Raw genomic sequence first — 21,386 nt, 5'->3', positions numbered from 1 at the left:
GTGTGACCCGAAAGGTCTTCTTGAAGGAAGGTGGCCTATCACCCACCTAGCGAAGTTCTACGCTGATCCAAGTTTTGTGCTCTTGTGCAGCTAACTAAATACCAGAGTCCCATGGCTCGGGTACTTTCAGTACGCACACTTTGCCAGCCGAATGCACCCTACTGTGCATAACCTTACATGACACATTATTATACATATCCCCGCAACCTTTTTAAACGGAGAAGATGACAGTTTAAGTTTTTACAATCCAAGCACCATACCACAGGAGTTATACTTATACATTACAATAAAAGTTGCAAAAATATTCAGCACAGACGTCTGTTTTGAGAACAATTCCTGCAGAATGTGACAGATGCGATGCCATAAAATACGCATGAAACAGCACGGTATTGAGATTACAGACCAGGCATCCGTGTGTATTTACATTGTTAACAGAACCCCACCCGAGGAGCCGAATTGCAGCGGGGAGGCACTGCCGTCCTGTCCCGCACACTGACAGGGCCGCTCACAAGGTACTATCGTGGCTCGCGAGGTTGAGCGGCCTTGTCTGTGTGCGGCCGCTGAGGCACGAGGACATGCCGGGCGAGCCGTAGTACATTCCTGAGGCCGGGGCTCGCCCCCTTCAGCCCAGCCAATGATATTCAGCGCTGTTCCCTGCAAGCCAATAGAGAGGAGGCAAGAGGCACCTCCATTCATCCCGCGCCGCAGCCCGGGGGGTGAAGGTAGAGCCGGCCAATCCGCTGACCGCAGAGGGCAGCCGCACACAGCGCGAGCGCTGACGGAGGGAAGGGGCGCCAGATACAGAAGGGCATGACGCACTGGGGGCGGTACTCCAGCACACACAGAGCAGACCCTACAGACGGGGCGGGGTCCTAGCAAAAACATAGCGCAGCTGGAACAGGCAGAGGCAGGATACAAGCACACAAGGACCAGAGTACCAACAGGCAGATGCAGCGTAAATATGGAACAGACTGCAGACCCAGGGTCCAACTTCGTGACGCATGTGTGTAGCACGTCACACGCAGTCATACCAGTGGTGGTTCTGAACATTAACAGAGGAAGCAACACGGCCAACGTATTCTAGCATGTGTGTGCATTCTCAAGATGTTCTGAGGGGATAGGCAATCCTTACCGGCAAATTATGTTCTCTTGGGGAGGTGGTATAAGCTCCGCCGACCGTTCTCATATCATTATACCTCCACAAAAGCACTAAATACCACCCAGTGAAACGTGCGGGAGTTGATTGTTGCGTGGGGGAGGGGGGGGGGGGGGGTCGGTTAGAAGGCTTGGGTTGAGGATAACGTATCTTTGTAATGAAGATTGCTTGCAGGTAGTCTGGACATTACCCCATCATCCCTCTTTGATAATACAAAAGCTAGGGATGACTGACTGAGGCTTTCTGACTGCCGTACATCTAGGTTTATTCAAACACATTAAGAGGTAATAATGTTAGTATGACACAGTAAGTGCGCGTAACACTGCCCTCCTGGAATCATAACTCTAACCCCCTCCCCCCCCCCGCTTAATCTCAAACACAGAGTATTTCTATTGTATGGTTTACTACAATCCGGTCTCTCGAGTCTGCATGGTGTGCGCTGGAGTGCTGCTTATCAAAAAAGTGCAATGTTTGAGTTGTACTGGTTAGTATTACTAAAACATGCCAGAACCCAGGTCTTAGGATGTCACTGCTGCTTTGTGTAGAATATAAAACCACCTGTCCCACTAGAGCTCTTCAGTGGCAACTACCATCGTTCACCCTATGTACTGCTGATAGATTTCGTTGCAATGGGCACTAATAGTTGAATGTCTCTGCAGCACCCACAGACACGGTCTGTGCTGAGGTGCTGTGCTGAACGAAGAAGAGGGGCTTAGGGGTTGCAGGCTGACCTCTCCCTAGCCGCCCCACCCCACCCACCCACCTCAAGGACATCTGGCTCCACGTGCAATTACAAGTTTTAACATTTCTCTCTTTTTGCCCAAAGTGTCTTCTGGCCAGAAGCAAGTTGTAAACTCACATGACCGACTTTGCCAAAAGAAACCAAGAGTTTTACATTGCAATGGTACACAGACTCTGGGTGAGTGCTTCGCATTTTTTGGGGTCAAATGTCATATTGTGTGTAATTCTACTAGTACCCACTGACACATCATGCAATTCAAAAGCAAGTGAATGAAAGATTGGGTTAGAACCACAAAGATTCAAATTAATTCTATATAGATTACATGTTGGCATTCGCAGTGGATCATGGGTGCAACCTGTGAGCTGTTTTGCTCCCATTTAAACTTGTAGAGCTACTAACGCAACCTGCAGGTCCCGTTAGTAGCTCTACCACACCCATAGAGAAATTTTGACTTGCATGCGACATGCCATGCTGAGCAGCAGGAACACTGACCCAATGACAGTCTTAGGAGGATTAAACCTTTTGACTAATAAAACCCAGAACACAGCCCCCCCCCCCCAAAAAAAGAAAGAGTGTATAAACCATCAGTGCTAGCGTATCCAATAAACCTAGAGGTGCACAGCTTTGCAACAGGTGCTTTGACTCGTGAGCCAAGTTATAATGCGATCTGTTTTGACTAATTTGGTGCGGATTTCAGAGGGATGTCTATTGGCATAAGTTTGAAAACTAAGATGTGCCATGCATACCACTCTCAGGGCAATTAAACCAGTACTTCATGTTTGTATAATATTTTTCTAGACTGTTTGCTATAAAGGAAAAGGCAACACTATTCATGAACTCGTAGGTTTCTTGTTATTCACATACTCTGCTGATATTTTCCCATCTTAGGAATGATCACACATTTACGTCACCAAGGCAACAGAACCCCACCCCCCCAAAAGCAAATAGTTATTTGGGAACTATTTTCCACAGCCAAGTACCCCAAAGAAAACTAAATCAGTTGTCGTTTTCCTCAATAACCCCTGGTATTCTTACATAACTTTGCTCCAAACGGAGGCATAATCTTATGTGAGCAAATGGTTGGCGTTTCCCTCCCCTTTTTCAAATCTGGCATGAGAATGTGGGGATATTACTTTAATGTCTGCGTATCGTGCTTATTGCAGGGTCAAGTGGCTGCAAAGCCACAGTGCTGGCAGATCCTAGTAGTGGCAGGGCGGTGGGGAGATGGGCACACAGAGAAATGGGATTCCCATAACCTCAGCCGAGTAGTAAAGCAGTCATAATTGGAGAGCAGTGGACAAAGATGCCTGCAACCCTGGATTCTCACCTTTCTGGGTTTCTAGTATGAGGTGTGCCACCCAGAATTGATTTGCAGGTTAATGCCGATGCACATCAATTTTGTGACCATTTTCCTTAAGTCTGCGTTTTGAAACTCAAGGTCTTATCAATGTGTCTGCAGCATGGGGTACATGTGGGGTGAGGCTCTAGGGCATTTACCCTTTTAGTGCGATTAATTATATCCAGTGGGAAGGGCTTTGGCACATCTTCTAAGGGATGATGCATTTTCTACAATGCACTTCCTCAGAGCATCACTGCCTAATTCCACCACAATTATATACAAGGCAGGCCTGTCGTAAAAAATGCAGTGTTGACAGACAAGGTTCCAGCCACCATTCACGGAGAAAGACACCAACAGGCAGGGAGCAGGATTCCAGCAAACATGACTATTCTAGCAGGAGTTAGTTTAATGTTAGCTTGAAGACCACAATTACTAGTGGTCCAGTGACAACATGAAACAATGCCCCCCCCCCAACCGTGCAAACTTTAATGACCCCCTACCATATCACTTAATTGGCGCCTCTTTTAGATATACAATGTATAAGAAATTTGGGTTATTAGTTTAGGGGGAGGGGGATGTACCCAACTCAAGTAATCATAACTCTGGTCATGGTGAGCCACTAAAACCTGAGTTCAACCCCCTGGTAGCTATGGCACAAAGCAGACAAGTTTAACTTAAGAGGCAATGCGTAAAGTATTTTTGCAGTACTCAAGAGTAATAAAGTGGAAATGCAAAATAAACATTCCAAAATGAATTAGAAAAATGTAGCAAACAAAATTAAACCAAAATGTCAAAAATCCATTAAGGGGAACCCTAACTATACATTTTAAAATTTTTAGGTAGAAATGGTGTCAATAAGCACAAACTGCCAATGATAGTCAATGGTTGCAGTAGAACAGGATCTATGCACAATCGGACGCTGCCTGCATTGGAGCGAGAGTCAGATACCCTAACCAGGTTTGTCCTGGTCAAAGATTTTACCTTCTGACTTTCTTACTTTAAGTCCCAATTCCCTACAGGACTAAACTTCCAAGCAACTCCACCCCTCCCCCACACACCCTTGGGGGGAACTTAGAGACTCTCAAGCTGGTAGGCAAAGGCCAAAAGGCATGTCCAGTTCAGGTCCAATTGCCACTAGTCAACTGGGTAGTTGTTGGTTAAGGCATTTTGTAGCTCATTGTGTTCCTATTGTTTTAACAGGGGATGAGCCTTATGTCTCCTGGAGTCAACTTCTTTCTCTTGGCTACAAGAGGAAGAGCAGGTCCTGTTTTGAAGGGCTCTTCTCAGGTCACATACAGCAGGTTCAGGCCTCTTGTGATATTCCAGAATGCCAGGAGTATTCTGAAGTCAGTGCCTGGAGATGCCACATTAGTGCCTGCAACAAGCTTGTGGGTGGGAATGACCCCAACCAATCGGGTAAAGGTTCCTGGGGCTAAACCTACCTACTTTAGATATTTTCAAGATGCCATAAGTCTCTGGCCACACTAAACGTGGGGTCTGAGGGCTGTTGATGTAGGGCGAGCGTAGTTTTAATCCTAGTGTCCCCCCCATCTTACACTAAAATCCATTTTAGGCAGTGCCTGTACTCCCAACAAACTTGCGACAAAGTTCTGGGAGAACAAGAGCAGAGTTTTCACCGACCAGACAATGGATAAACAAAGTATTTTGACATTCTATTTCGCTCCTTTGAGGGGCGCCCCAAATGTGATATGCAAATCCCTAGCAGACTTGTCAAGCAGGTCTTGACACTCCAGCAGAATCTGACACTGATATCACCAGGAGATTCACTGTGATTTAGGCCGGTCTTGTTGGCTTGGGGGGGGGGGGGGGACTGCTGAAAGAAGGATGAAGCCTTTGGTGTGAACACTTGCATGTGACAGGGGAGGTATCTTAAGTGCACCCTGGGGCTGGGCACAGCCCCAGGCCATCCTGTCATGGGGGAGGAAAACCCCATCCTACATGCAAGGTCTATTGTCTCTACTTTTGGAGTAGTTCCCACCTCCCAAAGGGGGGGGGGGGGGGGCATCAGCAGTCAGGTGACAGTTGGAAGTCAGAGAGGCCTAGAGGCTCTAGGCAGGAAACATGTAAACTTTTCTAATGTACCTTTTCTTTAAATAGTTAAAAGACAATTTTCTAGTCGCTACCAAACAGCAATCATAATTATAAAGTGTAGTAATGTAATTCAATACTTGCCTATTAAAGCAGTCAGTTTTACCACAGTGTAAATAGCTTTTAAGCCGTTTCACTATAAGGACAAGTGGATCATTACACTTTTACAGGTCTTAATTTAAAAAACAATGCACCCTGCCTTTTTTTGCAATAGGGCCTACTTAACAGAGACATATTAAATATTTAAAAGTTAGGTTTAGGCCTGTCAAAAACAGGTTATTTTGACAGGTGGAACTGCACAGTCAGACTACAATGATAGGCCTGGAGACATGCTTTACAGTGCTACTGCAGTGGATGGCGCTTTGAGTGCTGCAGTCCACTGGTAGAATTAAAGTGACAAGCCCAGGTACACTGGATAACATACTAGGGACCTATAGGCAAATAAAATAATCAGGTGTATACCGATTTTACAATGTAGAAAGGAAGGGCCAAGCACTTTACCATTGGTTAGCAGGGGTAAAGTGCACAAAGTTCTATAGCCAGCAAGCATATGGTTCTGCAAAACATTCGGGATGACCCTGCAAAAAGGGCACATTTTCGACAAAAAGGTCTCAGTCCGAGTAGAGCCCTGTGACGCAGGATGTACAGCAATAGACTGCAGGCTTCGTTATATCCTGCTCAACAGAAATGTTTGCAAGTTTTAAATTCAGCGAGAGGACCCTATGTTTGACAGGCAGAATGCGTCTTCAAAAACAAGCACACAGAGCATAATTCCAACATAGGATGGTAGGGCACATACGAGTCAAGGCGTGAGCTGTGGCATCATTAGTCCAGGATCCTACACATTTGGGGTATGTTGTATCACTGTTTTATTTGTTACACAATGGCCCAGGGTTTCTACACAAGCTGGGCAGGGCTCCCAATTATGAAGCAGTGTCATTCCAAGCAAGAAATGCCCACCTCAAGCACACAGTTCCACTTCATGCATGTGGCAATGCTTGAGCATACAAGCATACATTGTATCTATAAATTGATCAGTAGGCCTCTAGCACATCTGGTGCCTGCCATTATCCTACCTAGTACAACGCACAGCAATACCCAATGTTGGTATATTACATAGATGCTTCAAGGCAGAACTATACACGGCTCTTCCATAGCAAGCACATACTCCCCACTGTGACTGAATCCCTTGCCTTGTTATAAGTGAAATAAGCATGGTAACACTGCCCCCATGACCAAAACAAAGGGTGGCACCATTAGGCTGAAGAGGGAGACTGCGTCATGAGAAGGGTGTGGCAATGGTATAGGTGCTTCTGGCTCCCTCTGCTCTTATGCAGTTTTGAGCTTTTCTCTGCACGCAACAGACTGGTGTGAGGCAGTAGGAAGCATGTCATTGTTGTGCACTGTTGTTGGGGCAGTTGTCCTGGGAGGCTATAGTGCCCTAGGGCAGTGTTTCCCAAGTCACCCATGAGCAGATTTTTGGTGGGTCGCAAAAGTCCAAGCAATAAATTAAGATGCCGGGTAAATTCTGCATTTATCTCGTCACATTTGCTGCTCTTCATAGACAGAGATCCAATGTCAGGCTATGTCTTCTGACCAATTGTTGCTTATTTATTTTTTTTTTTTACATGAGGGTTGGTGTTTACAAACTCCTCCCACTTAGCAGTTGGAGAAAGAAAACGTGATGACAGTCTTGCTGGGGTGCAGGAGGTGTGAAAGGAAAGTCTTTAGGATGTAAGTTTTTCTAACACACCAATCCGTAAATACACCATACACATTGTTTAAAACAAAGAAAAAGGGAACTAACTTTTCTCAACTCCTTTTCTGAAGTGAACAACCTTCCGCAGAAATAAACCATTTATGGCAGCTGTTATTTTTTCAATGACTATAGTTCATTATACAAAAGTAGGAATCTCTTTGCAAGGCACCACACCACGCCTTATGAACTATAGCAATTTTTGAAGTGACCTACATTAGGCTGCATAGAATATGTGGTTTCAACTTTTTACTAGCTGTACACCTTGATGGTTTTCATTTTGCACTACAGATTCAACCTTATTTCTACATATTTGTACATATTAAGACACGTGATGAAATATTTAAGAGATTACAAGTCACCTCAATGTTCCAGGACATTGTAAAGGAACTTGCCTTTTTCCTCAAAAGGGTCGTGAAGCTCCTCTTCGTCTTGCAATATCCTTATAATGTACAACGGGGGTACTTTATTCCCAATACATTGCCACCAAAATCGGTTAGGACAATACATTTGGGAATGATTAGGAATGGTTATATATAGCATCAACTTCGCCTATTTGCATTTTTATACATTTGCAGCACATTGTAAGTTAAGTTAATCACGTGGACTACGGTAACTCAACAAATATAATGCAAATAGTACAGTTGCGAGGTGTAATGCTCAGAGCTACAAACTTCGGAGCTGGGGCACCAGATTTGAATCTCGTGTTGGCTCAACATCCTGCGATTCTGGGCAAATCACTTAATCTCCCCATCAATTGTGTCCTTAACCAGTGCTCATGGAAAGCGCTGGTGTTAAGTGCCGGTGCTGTTGGCTGCGTGTAACAGACGGACTCCCCCTGAATAAGAGAAACTACGAAAAAGCATCAGTTGAACTCGTGTTCTGATGACTGTGCCTCCTGCAGTGTTATACGTAAAGTCTTTACCTTGAAGTCAGCAATTCACAACAGGTCCCGTTAATCAGAGAAAAAGACGAAAAAAGACTTACTAATTAGACCAAGACGAATCTGTTTAACAGTCAAGATCTTCTACGATTCTGGTAGTCCCTTCCGATTGATATCGAGTGGCAACTGCGGCATATTGGTGGACATCTGTCCCATCACCTACAATTTAGGCTGTTATACACCTCCTGTGTCCTGAAGAAGACCCGATATGACTATGTACAACGACTGGTTGATATAGGGTCGAAACGTTGACGGTTCTACAGTCCCTTACCAATTGGAAATTCCTTGTATATACCATAAAAAATTAGGACATGTGCCTTACAAGGTTTATTCTTTATCCATAATTAAGCTGCGGACTTTTTTGCAAATTGTTGCAAAAAATGTTTGTGTATACTTGGATTTTATTGATAATCACGTGCATATATTGTAAATATTTACACTTTCACAACTACACTTATTCACTTTATTCACTTTGTCACTGCGTCGTTTTTTTACAAATATTGTATATACAGCCTTTTCATTTTTGTCCATATTCAAATGAGTTGATATCCAAATAAAAACCCAAAAAATAAATTGCTGTTTTTTCGAATTGTAATTCACTGTGCAATATTGATTATTTGGTTGATCTATTAATGCTGTGTTTTGTGATTCTTCTTAAGAAATTTTGTTGCTGTTTGATTTATTTCAATTTCAAGTAACTGCTTCCCTTTGGAACCATTGTTTATATTATGTTGGCACTGGAAACCATCAGCTCAAATTAAGCACTGAGTATTTTGAAGACACCATTGTTTCGCTATGAAGGGCATTTTATAGTGCATGGTTTCTTCTCTGCACATGGTAACCTATTCCATACTCGGAACAAGGAAAGGGAACACTAACCAGCATGCTGTGATTTGGTGAAGAGTTAGTCACGTACAGGTAGGTCCATACCCAGGGAATAAAAATTGTGGAGTGCTGGTGGAAATCTTGGAATAGTCTTAAGTTATTTGCCCTTTCAGAGAGAGGCCTCTGTGGTACTCAAATATTTATAGGCGTTTCAGCCATATAGGCTGTGTGGTTGGTTGCAAGAGACAAATACTCATCCTGAACCAAGGAATTGTCTACTAATCCAGCAAACAAAAGTCTCTCTACCCACCGGAGAGATAGATTTTCAAAGAACTCTCACCCACATAAATCCTGTGGCATGCTTCATCATAGAGTCTTCGCCCATAAAGTCAAATACCTCTGGGCAGGCTCAAACTCACTTTCGGAGAGAGCACTTTGATATCAATGTGGAGGATTCCTTAACCAAATTTAAAATTGCCTAAAGAGGACCCCTCTGGAGCCCAATTTTTTCCACGGGTCTCTTTGGAAAGTTAAAAACATTCTGATATTCATGGGGTCATTAGTACTCCAACGTCTGTTTTCTAGGTTTACATGTTTCATACAGCCTTTTCTGCCCCATGGGTCAAAGAGCTTTCTTCAGGATCCAAGACATCCCTAGTAAGCTCGATTAGATTAACTCACTTTTCCCTACATGCTCTTCAAAGCCTAGATCACACGTCCATTCATGCATCCAATAAAAATATAACTTACAAACCGCTTGGGTTCTTCCTCGATTTGTTCTTAGAGACACAGTCGGATTACAATTGATTGGAAAGGATACGACGTGAAGGGCAGAAAGGGCCGAACATATGGTGCAGGGATCCAACACAAGTACACAGGGCCGTGCAGAGACTTATGACACAACTTTTTCAATCATATAAAGACACCTTCTCAGATACGCCGAGGCATATGATAGGGCTCTTGCAAAAGAGATGGAGAACTCTTCCATGGTTGGATCAGGGAAGGAGCATGAGAACAGCAGGCTTTCCACACAAGGAAAAGTAGGGATTAAATATATAGCAGGCAGGCTCTAATGTCCAATAGGAAAGACCCATATGGCAGATTCTACATTCAGCAAGCAGTGCTGCAACGCCCACATGAAGGTAAACTTAGATGCCGAGCGGCTCCTACAAACAAGATATGAAGAAAAGGGCTTTTGTATGCAAGGAGCTCACTTCCACTGTATCGGAGGCGTGATTCAAGCACCCACCAGACAGACAGACAGACTGAACAAAGGGAGCATGGAGGTTGTTTATCTATTTCCACAGCACAAACTAGACCCGAGGGCACGAGCGTGCTTTCCAGTGAAGTGTGGGAAAGAGGAACAGACACTGGCTCTTACAGAGAATACTTGTACAAGCAGAACCGAAGAAATAATTGGACAATAGTCAAACAGGTTCAAAATCCCAGTTTAAACTGAATGGGTGGCAAGAGTTACACAGGTAGTACTGAGAAGTGAGCACTGGGTACATATGTGGGAAGAAACTAGAAACATATGCCTGAAGTTTTATGATGTCTATTGGACAGAATCCTAACATATAGAGGCACTGGGTGCATCCATATCATGGGGAAATTCCCAAACTACATATAGCATGACTCTTAATTAGAACTGCAGTTTTTTCCCCTTTGAGTGCCTTTCATTATGGACATTTCTTAACCATACAAAAATGGCTTTAGGGCACAGTGAGAAAACCCTATGAACAATCATAAAGCAAAGTGCTTACAAGCAACAAGAGCAGATCCTAAATACACCGAACAAGCTCTTCCTATGTGAGAGACGTGGGTCAAGCGAGGTTCCTCTACCTGGAGGTAAGCTCCTTAGCCAGAACAGTGCTTTTTGCCTGGAGGGATAACAACAGCACACGAAGCAACGGATTCTTCACACCATCAGAAAGGGATTCATATTTGCAAATGGACCCCCTTCAGAAGTGCAAGAACATTGAGACCAAGCACTGTTGAAACAAACACAGAAGGCTTTCCAGAGCGGGAAGGGAACTTTTTGTTTAGAATACTTTTTCGTGTAAGGAGCAGGTATATTAGACCGAAGAAGCTGCAGCAGAATTCAGGTTTGTACATCAGTGGTGGGAGGGGGGGGGGGAAGGTTTTTGTTAGATGGATCAGGTCTCTGTAGCGCACAGCCTACTACTAGTATGGCTACCTATTGCTGTTGGCGTTTGTTCCTTCCAGTTCAGGGGTCTTCATAGACACAGATGGGCTCGTGTTCCCCTTACATGAACCATATCTCCTCATACAGTCCTCTTCCTTTGTGAAACTGGACTTTTCATTGGTGACGCAATGCAAGGAACTGCCTTAGTCATGTAGCTGCTAATGCCCCTGGCGCATGGTGGAAAGGTGAACCCCATTCTATGATGTATTTTTTTGGGGTGGGATTCCCTTCATATATGGACCACGGGTATCCTTATTTAGAACTCAGATCACATACAAAGAGGTGGTCCATTCCTAGATGAGCAGGGTACATCTACCAAGCTTCAGATCTCTTGCCTTGACATGGTGTCCTTTCACATGCAGTAGGTCGCTCGTAATTGGTGAGAGAAACCTCCGCGGAAATCCCTTGCATCCCGAGAGCCAGACCGAGAGGAAGGGCCTTCTCCTACATCGGGGACAAGACCTGGAACGAACTCCCCCTCAGACGAACCCCCACACTGCAACATTCAGGTAGAGCCTCAAGACCTGGCATTTCAGAGGACTCCAAGCTGCCCAATATCCCGCCCCCACCCTGCGCCTTGAGACCCTCCCGAGTGAGTAGTGTGCTTTACAAATCACAGTTTGATTGATTGATGCATTCCTTCATAAAGCAACCAGTGCACACACAAAAAAACAGTCAACCATCTCCTACAACTTTGCATGCATAGACTGGGGCTCTTTCGAAGGAAGCCTGCGCTTCAAAGGCATGTTAGGTATTTTAAATAGTAGATTATAACTGGAGTCCATCTGGTTTCTTCCAGGATGAAGGCGTGCTGGTAAAATGTGTAGGGGGGGTCCAATGTGGAGCAGGGCTGTGTAGCTGTAATGTTCCTGACACACATTCTACTACTGGTATGTTAGAGTCTGAGGATTTTTGGAGGTGGAACCACTCTTGGTGTATACCAAGTAGGTCCATTCACAAATTTACCGAGAAGCAATACCTGTAAAGGGCGGAGGATCCTATTAAGAGTAAATCTCTTCTAAGGTGCTGTAGGGATCTTTCATGGAAGAAGCACTTGCACACAGCAGGGCACATCTTACCAGGATGACATCATTCCTTACGTGAATCTGGGCTCTTCATAGGTGTATCCCAATGTTCAATACTTGGAACATGGCTTTACATAGACAAATGTATAGAGCACGCCAACATAGACGGAAATGTATAGTAGCCTTGTGTTATAAGGCCTTGTGTCCATATGTATTCCGAGATCAGAGCCTTCGCTTGGGGGTGCAAGTCTACATTTGAGGGTGGGTGAAGCATGCTGGGTGAAGGTATAGTTTCATACTGCACTTAAAACATCAGCTGCTCAGGCACTTGCATGTACTGGTAATGATGGGCTCTTACGACAAAACAATGAAAAAAAAATATATATATATATATATATATATTTTTTTAAAGTGAGCGGACACCTTGCCCAGTTGTGTTTGCGCAAATGCTATGTCGGACCTACAACTAAAGAATGCTTGTTTAGATATGGGAAGGGCGCAGAGCTGGGCAGCCCAACACACCAGCTCCCTTTTAGAGCGGAGTGGTGGTATGCTAATCTGCCTGCTGCAACAAGGCGTCTTGTTGCTTTGGCGCAGGTTGGACAAAAGCCATGAAATGCCCATTGAGCTGCAGTGGGTGGTCCTCAGAATCATTCATACATCTCCAAACTAACCAGGATAATGCGAGCGTCTGCTCTTTGTTCTGGACCCACACAATGTGTACACCAACCATTTGCAACACATTACTTGCTTTGAAGGCGCCATCATGTGAAGAAAAAAATAAAGAAAGGACAGTTCCCTTTACACGATTATACATTGCGAATAATAGGCGTTCAAGAAAGTTCCATCGTTAGCTGAGGTTTTCAGATAAGCTGTGACATTTAGTGGACGACCCCTTTAATGCAATTAGATGAACCCGACCTCAAAAGAAGGGAAAGTTATGTGTACGGTTGTGCAGAAGACAATTGCAGTAGATGTCTCCTGGAGTTTCTACTGCTTATCTGACATCAACAACACTGGACACTCCATTTACATATAGTCACTATGCGTTTTCAGTGTGCGCACATTAGGAAATTAGTGAGTTATCTCGTACACTCACTGAAAGGAGCGTTTAGTGGTCTCGATCAAGCTGGGGCTGGCCACTAAGAGGACACAAAACCCGCATCTTACCTTTCAAGCAGTTAGTAGAAAAGGAATGTGTCTGACTCAAAAGGCATTCTCCACAAGGGAGTATGACCAATGCATGCTCAGGATGAAGGGGGTCCAAGTGTTTTAAAGAAAACGAAAAAAGGTTTTTTTTAATCTGTATAGAGTAAAGCAAAAGGTGCGTTTTCACCAATGTCTAATCCTCCTCTGTGGCATACAGTGACCAGGGCCACTGGAATTATATGGTAGGGGAGTACCACATTTTGTGGCAGGTTGATTAAATTAGGAGGCAAGAAAGGCAAATGTGTAATGCAGTCTATATCTGATAGAATTCATTGCTTTGTCATTTTTACATGTTACCAGTGTTTGAGCTAAAGTTTCACCTCATGAGCTCAAGTTTAGTTTATCTCCTAAATGAACCAGAGTCTCACTGTAATCCTCAAACCCCGGATGAAAAACGGACCTCGACTCCTTTCAGTTTGATTCCTTTCCTTTTTTTCCCTCTCGTCTCACACCAGTCGACCTTAATTTCTTTTACTGCAATACTGCAAAAAGGGGGTGGGGTCACCTCATTTCATAGATCAAAACCACTTTAAACCCCTACAACTTGACATTATCTCTTCTCTGCCAGCCTCTCACCCCAACAATTCACCTGAAACCAGATAGTCCCCCACTAATGATCACGCAAACTGGCATTAATGTCAGCTATCACAAAGTAACCAGAGTGAATGAACGGGACTAATCCCAATAACCAACATTTACTCACTGGATCAACGACTATCCTTGGGTTCCAGAGTAGTGTGCTACTCGCCATAAAGTGTTTAGGGGTAGTAAGCAGTATAAAACATTCAATTACAATTGAATACATCAATAAGCAAATGAAATGTAACCAGTCAGCCTTCCACTGGGGCAACAGGTGTCGCCACAGTTTTAGTACCTTATGATCCGTTTGAGCGAGAATTTTTGGGGGGATAAAATCTGCAGATTACGCATGCAATGGAATATGTGGTAAATACACAATTGTGCACAAAACGCAGAAGTATCGCATAGTTCCAATGGCCCTGACTATGACACAATATGGAGTGGCCTCTACTCCAGAGGAGCCCCTGTGAACGCTAGGAATACATGGGAGGGGCCTGCGTGGCTCAGAGCATTGCACACGTTGTACAGTAGACCGTGTCTCCGAAGGCAACAGCACAACATGGTGGCACTGTACAGAGATGAGCGGCCTGACAGCAGCCTCGGTCCCAGGGCCCCTTAACGGCAGGCTAGCACTTGAAACAGGGTGGCGTGGCCCACTGCACTAGTGAGCAACAGTCGGTGCCACCCAAGGAACTCTCGGAGCAGGCTTACACTTTAGGGGAGGAGTGTGCCTTAGACAGCACCGGGTCCTCTCCCGTCAGACTGGCACAACGCACAAACAACTGGTAATAACCAGTGGGGCCCAGGCCCCCCGTCAGCCTTTTAAAGCCATCTATGTCACCCAGAAGCAGTCGGGGGAACCGTGGGTTCGTCCCCCGAGAAGGTACTTTAAGGGGGACTGCTTGGCCTAGCAGTTGTCAGTGTGGTCCATGCATGTTCCCTTCACATGTAGGCTGCTTATTTAAAGGGGTCTGCGTGGCCCAGAGGACTGCAGAACGACCGAGCAGCTGTCTGTGTGGCTTGGAGTGGCCAAAAGCTGAAGTCACCAATCTGCTATAGAGCCGGACGCGTTGCCCGGGAGCAGCCCGTGTGCATCAGTGGCCCCCAAGGGCCCACTCACTGCAGGCTGGTACTGTCGAGGGGACCGAGACCTAGCAGTAGTCAAGGTGAATGTCTGCACCCCCACCCCGGGCCTCTCACAGCGGGCTCGTACTAGGGGGCCGCGAGGCCCAGCAAGCAGTCCCTGTCGCTCGCTGAGGCCCAGGGTCCTCTCAGGGCAGACTGACTGGCGGTGGTAGAGAGCTCACTCCAGAGGAAGTGCGCCGAGCTGTGCAAACCCCTCCCACTGCCCCCACACGCCAGCCAGCGGATAACTTCTAATTCTCCCAAACAGAGAAACAATAGGGCATTCCTGCCGCTGCTTCCAGGGGCGCGAGGCGCAGCCTCAAACCAAACAGGCTCTGTCTTAATGCCTCTCCCCCTGTGGTCCTGCCTGCTCGGCGCGCAAGAGATGAATTACCGCTGGCATCTAATTGGCCTGGTTTCTGTTATGTTTAAAGAGAACGGAGGGGGGGAGGGGGGGAGGGGGGGGGGCGGGTAGAGAAGGAAGAGGTGTCCGTGTAAAAAGCCTGCCCGCGACCTGGGTGGCCCGGCCAGGCCTGCCCCCAATTTGCCTCATTGCTGATGCATGTGAGCGACAATGCTGGCGATAATGCCGACCCGATCAATCCCGGCACTGTTTACACTCGCGCCCTTTGTGTTTCTAATATGCATGGCCTGAGCATGGGAGGCTGGGGGTGCTAGGGTCCAATTTGTACCATCCAGAGAGCCCAGGGGTCAGATTGTACCATCTCCGAGAGTTCAGGGGGGTGCTAGGGACAGCACGGGACATCTCCGAGGGCTGAGGAGGGAGCCAGGGGGCTCCAACTAGCCTGTCTGTGGGTACGAGAAAAAGCCGGGCAGGTGGCGATCTAAGCGTATCCTCGTCATATGGGTACTTCCAAGCACATCGCATGCTCCTCCATAGGTGCCGAGTAAAACACGAGTTAGATACGAGTGGAGGCCTACATAGTACAAAGGACACAATTTAATTAGATTCAACAGAGTTACAATCTTGGTGTTCAGTACGTGTGTTTGTAGCTTTTAATTAATCAACAACCAAAATAGAGTAATGCAAGTTCCCTCTCCAAAGGCGGAGTGTGTCCTGGTACAGTTTTCTTATATAATATCCCCTATATAGTTTTGAGCAGGGCACCAGAGGTCTGCGGTAAAGCCTCATAGGAGGAGAGCATTCAACACAACACAGGGCCCAGCGAAGGCTGCCCTTTCCTGCGCCCACCTCTTGAAGTAAACATTGAAACGTGGCTGGAAGAAGAGAAGAGGAAAAGGGGCTCTGGGGAAGGGCCCATCTATCCGGACTGCTGGTGAAAAGGCCGATGCGATTGTCCGGTGAGACGAGCTTGACAGATGTGTGGCTTTCTGGCCGAGCATTCACCCCCAAAACAAGCACAGGAGCAGCACAGTTTTGTGTAAACACCAGAGTAATGGGGACAGTAGTAGTTCAGAAATACCCACCTTCTATTGCCCATACATACTTCCTAAACATATGGTAGTAACATGCCCTGCACGGGGTACACATAGAAGCCAGCAGATGTTTTCCGGTCTATGATTTATCGACCATGCAACTCAGTAACGATCAAGAGTTCTAATCTCGGATTCCCCATTGTGTGATCCTGGTCAAACCACCGTATCCCCTCCGTTTCCTCATCTGGCAGACGCCGACTTTGACAGGTATGATTAAATAGTGTTTTCCTCTATGTGGATAAAGTGTTTTATATACATCTCAAAAGCAAGGTCCGTTTGAAGTGACCGTCAACAAACATGTGACCCGCTATTTTCTTTCCGTAGCGCGCGTGACAGCACCGGAGTAAGAGCCAATGGCGCCCTGGGCAGGGCTGCGGACCCGCACAACGTTCCTCCAGTTTACAAGATCCCATAAGACGCGGGGGGCAACAAGCCCTTGCGCTGCCCATCTCCGGGCCTTAAGAAGAGACATTAATGCCACTGATCTCCGCCACCGCCTCCTCCCCTCGCCCACTGCGCGCGCAGCACGTTTACCGCCGATATAGGCGTGAGAAATGAAAGGGGATAAGACAATAGGGGCGCATTGTGCGCCCCTCTTTCACACTGCTAATCCGGTTTACACATCCCGCCTACACGTCTCCACGGGGCTCCGCGCGGTGTGTGGCAGCGAGTGAACCCGAGGTGTGTGGAAGTGGGGGCGCAGAGAGAAAGGAAAGCGGGCTGTCGCTCCAGGGTTTACAGCCAGGGCTATCAGAGCCTCGCTTCCACTGCATGGAGACGAGACAGTATGCCTGGGCTCTCCACAAATATTTACTGGTGCGACATGCCACCCGCTATGCTACCGCCCTCACAAGCGTTTGAGGGTACATTTATGCCTCACAACTGCGCCCAGGTGGATGTGTGTACAGAAACGGGGGTGGTGGAACCCGGCGGCTGTAGACCGTCTTTTTAAAACGGTTTGACCGAAGGCTGACCGGTGACCCACTTTAGGCAGGTGCAAGATGCGGTTCCCGTTTCATAAAGCATCGGATAATTCTGTAAGGGGGGGGGGAATCTGACTTTAATCCAAGTGGCGCAGCCTTGCCAGGAACTGCCGTGACGCCGAGTTACGCTGCACGCATCTATACGAGGTGATCAGAGGACAACCCCCAATCTATGTTTTAAGATAGACCGTCAGTTTTGGCTAAAACACAATAAAAAGCCCATGCCATGTTTTATTCAATTCCCCTTAAAAGTATTCCTCGCTTGAACAAGAGCCGCACTGTCATGGAAGTATCCCTACCTTCCGGAAGAAAATCCCAGTTTTTGGCAGGTGCCAATTGCACTAGAACGTTAAATATATGGTGGACATCCCACCATCACTGAAAACTTTCAAGGGCTGAGTGAGAGATCCATACCGGTTATAAACCATCAGGCTGTCGAGGAGGCAGTACCCACATTAATACGCCGGTTACTCCAGGGGTAAGGTGGGTATAAAGCCAAGGGGCAGCGCGGCTGACTGCATGCAGTACCAGCAGCACACCCATGTGCGGTGGAAGCCGACCCACCCCTGCCCCGGAGGCCCGGGTCAGCACCAGTGCACCGGGCTGAGGTGTGGGGGCGACGGGTTGGTGGAGTTTGCGTCGGGACATAATGTGTCCTCCGTGCAGCACAGCTGGGATGCGGGGGGCACTTAGAGAGGAAGGCATCCCCCAAGCGTGAAAAATGGGACCCGGGAGACCTCGTATGAAAATTAGCATTCATCCGTTTCACCCCCTTGCCTGCCCTCCCTGTGCGATGCCCCCGGAGGGGCAGCTCTCAGCAGAGACCGAGACACGACAGAAATCACGCAGGAGTCGTAACATACGCCATCCCATGAGAGGCCAGAGCATAACGCAACAGGTACACACACTGAAACCCCCACTGTCAGGCCCCGGCATTGCATGTTGTAGCGCCCAAAGCAAGTTATATAGGGTCTAGCGCACGTTATCCAGCGGCATGCAACCTAATACATGTATGTGTCTTCATGGCAAAATCTGTCGTGCAACGCTAAATACCTTATATTGAATTCCGAAGCGCACTCCGACCGCAACCATACCACACACCCCAGAAATAACTTGTTTTAACAGCCAGCATTTTAAGTCACTGTCATCCCTTTGATCAGCTCCATCACACCGCGGAAAATCCAGCAGCAGCAGTCTCAGAGCGTCCTGACAAGTCGCACGAAACACTCTCTGAGCGGGGACGGCGACAATTAGGGTTAAAACAGTCTAACACAGCAGGTACTGGTGCCCCCGCATCCAAAGCCCCATCCCCGATGCCGCGGGGGCTTGGCCCGTCCCTACCTCCCCGCCAGCGGCCGCGCTCCCCCGTCCCTTACCATGTCCCCCGGGGCGCGGGCGTCCCGCCGGCGCGGTCTGTGCTCCGGTGCGCGGCTCTCCGGTGTCAGCAGTGCGGGGCCATCGGGAGCCGAGCGTGCGCTAATCCTCCGCCTCCTCCCGGGCTGCGGGCATCACGCCGAGTGCGGGGAACGCGCACAATTACATGCCTGTTCCTATTAAGCAGCCCCATCGTCTCCACGTGGGTGGTCCGGCTCCCTCGATAGGCAGGACCTGTCAGAGTCACGTGACGGGCCCGGAAACCTTCACACTCTGCGAGGAGCCGGCCGAGGCGGCACATCTTGCTGGGGTGGGAGTCGGTGTGCGCCGTGGCCCGGGCTTGCGGGGTAAACAGAGCGCTCCGGCCGGGGCCAAAGCTGGCTGTGTGCGGGCTGGGGAAGAGGGGTGCGCCGGGGAGGTAGAGAGGAGCGTACCCAGTGGGAGAACAATCTCGAGAAGTTGTGTCTTTGCTAACCAGTAGAGACAGCACACCACCTAAAGGGAACAATGCTAAGCGTAGAGAGGGCGAGATAAACTGATAGCTATGTTCTTTAAAAATGCTGGAGTTGTTGCTGGACGCTTGGTAGTTCGGACACAATCCATTTCCAGTCCTGGACTTCTCACATACAAATAACGGCTTTTAGATGTATTGGTCTAATTAGTTCAAGTGAAGCATACCAGGACTACAATACCCAAAATGCACTAGGCAGTCTCGTAAAGTCTAGGACTGGAAATGTCAGCCATGACAGTCAGTTGCACGCCAACAGCAGATTCATTTTAAAAGTGCCTACACACATACAAGTTAGTTTTTCCTGGTGAGGAGCCTTTATTTTTATTGTCCCGCTGTGTGGGTTTGCATTGGCTTTGCAAGTGTGATGCAACCCTTGGACCCACTTTGTTGTCTGTGGAATTATTCTGAAAATTTGGCAGTAGGCAGGGTGCTTTCCACCAGGCATTCATTCACAGGTAAGAGCAGGCTTGGTGTTTTTGTTCTGCAGTATCTGCCCTCTGTCTCACCCCATGGGCCTAAGCAGGTAGTTAACAGACCAGACAGTGCTAATAAGGGCTCCTTTACAAAGGGTGTGCTGCTGTTTCAGATACAGCATTAAACATTTCAGATTAGATGTGAGAAGTCAATTCATTGTTGTCTTTGGGGCATGGACACCAGAATTCTAATTCCACTCCCTCACTTGATATAACTAGGTGATTCTTGGCAAATCATTTTATCTCCTGGGCTCACTGCTTTGTCCCTTTTAACTGTTAAAATGCTAGTGTCTCGCAACCGCCAAAGACAAGAAAGAAGATGATGTAACCCGAAATTCATAGTAGAACCTAGGTAATAGGATGCAAGAATTACATTGCTTCCACAGGTTTGCTGTAACAAAAACACATTTTCAGTTATATGTATGGATAGAGTTAAGAAACAAGCAGTAACCTTAAGAAGACTGTGACAGGCCAAAACATAAAACCCATGTAATGTATAGGAAACCATGAGATACGAAAGTGACAGACAACTCCAGTGGGCACCACATGCCCCAGTGCACAGTGATCACACTACTGAGTCATAGATATAGGAACCGGATAATTCAGTTCAAAACATATGTATCTTATTAGATCTTGTGAGCTTTGGTTCATATTTTATAATAATTAGGATTGTACACCAATATGGATGAGAGTATATTGAACCCTAACTAATTCATAGAATTATAGAATCAGGCACTTTGTCTAAGCACTTTGCCACTCTCTATACATGGGACTTAAGCAATTACCAGGGTCATGTTAAACTTATTCAGTGTTTGTTAGGTTGTTTGCTGGTAACATCATTGTTTTATATGTCAGGTAAATTGTATCTACATACTGGTATGAGACCGTTTGCTTGTTTTAAAGTTTTTCTCTCTTTTGCAATGGTTTTAATAAACTGATACAAATAAAGATTGTTACGTACGTGATGCCACTGGTGAAATGTTGTGGTTTGATTAATAGAAACAGTGAAGCTAGTATCTTGGTCCAGCAAGTGGCACGAGTTTGAAATCGCAGGCCAATCCCATGAGTTCTAATTTATAACCAGAAAGGGAGTGGTGGGGTTGGCTATTCATTTTGTCAGGCCTCATCCTGCTTCTTGGAAGGCGTCAAAGTTTTAGCTCTAGTGAGTGAAAAAGCAGGTAACTATCAGGGTGAATATCAGACTTAAAAACTACTGACCTGGACACTGGGAGACCCACGAAAAAGGCTGTCAAAATGGAGTGAGGGATGGAGAGCCTCTCAAGTATCTGTTTCTTGACAATCCCATCCATTTATCAAGTTTCCCACTCGTCACTATGTTTGAGTGCAAAGTCCCCTCTTCATACTTCAGTCTCCCCAGAGCGGAAACAGGTCGTGCCTGAACAGTGCTTAATCGGTAAAATAAAAAGTGCTGGTGCCTAAAGTTTGCTAAGGACTTTGCGGTTGGCTGCGTGATCTTGATTCCACCTTATAGCACTTTAATCCAGCATGAGGCATCTCATGCCTCTTAAAGTCACTCTTTCGGGTTCCTTTTCATCCCTGCTTGTTCCCTCTC

General features: G+C 46.7%; 1 protein-coding gene across 1 annotated transcript in view; it reads right to left on the bottom strand.

Moving 5' to 3' along the window:
- PTCH1 (patched 1) overlaps window positions 1-18,983 on the bottom strand; it is an 88,269-nt gene extending 69,286 nt beyond the window's left edge. Inside the window, exon 1 of the mRNA XM_085632901.1 lies at window positions 18,832-18,983. Coding sequence (XP_085489027.1) covers window positions 18,832-18,834 — 3 coding nt within the window. The 5' untranslated portion in view covers window positions 18,835-18,983. The remainder of the gene's footprint in view (window positions 1-18,831) is intronic.
- Between the last annotated feature and the right edge of the window lie 2,403 nt (window positions 18,984-21,386).

The sequence above is a fragment of the Triturus cristatus genome, chromosome 2_1 (genome assembly GCF_964204655.1).
Source record: "Triturus cristatus chromosome 2_1, aTriCri1.1, whole genome shotgun sequence".
Lineage (NCBI taxonomy): Eukaryota > Metazoa > Chordata > Amphibia > Caudata > Salamandridae > Triturus > Triturus cristatus.
The sequence above is the reverse complement of the archived record's forward strand: the minus strand, read 5'-3'. Positions and strand labels throughout refer to the sequence as shown.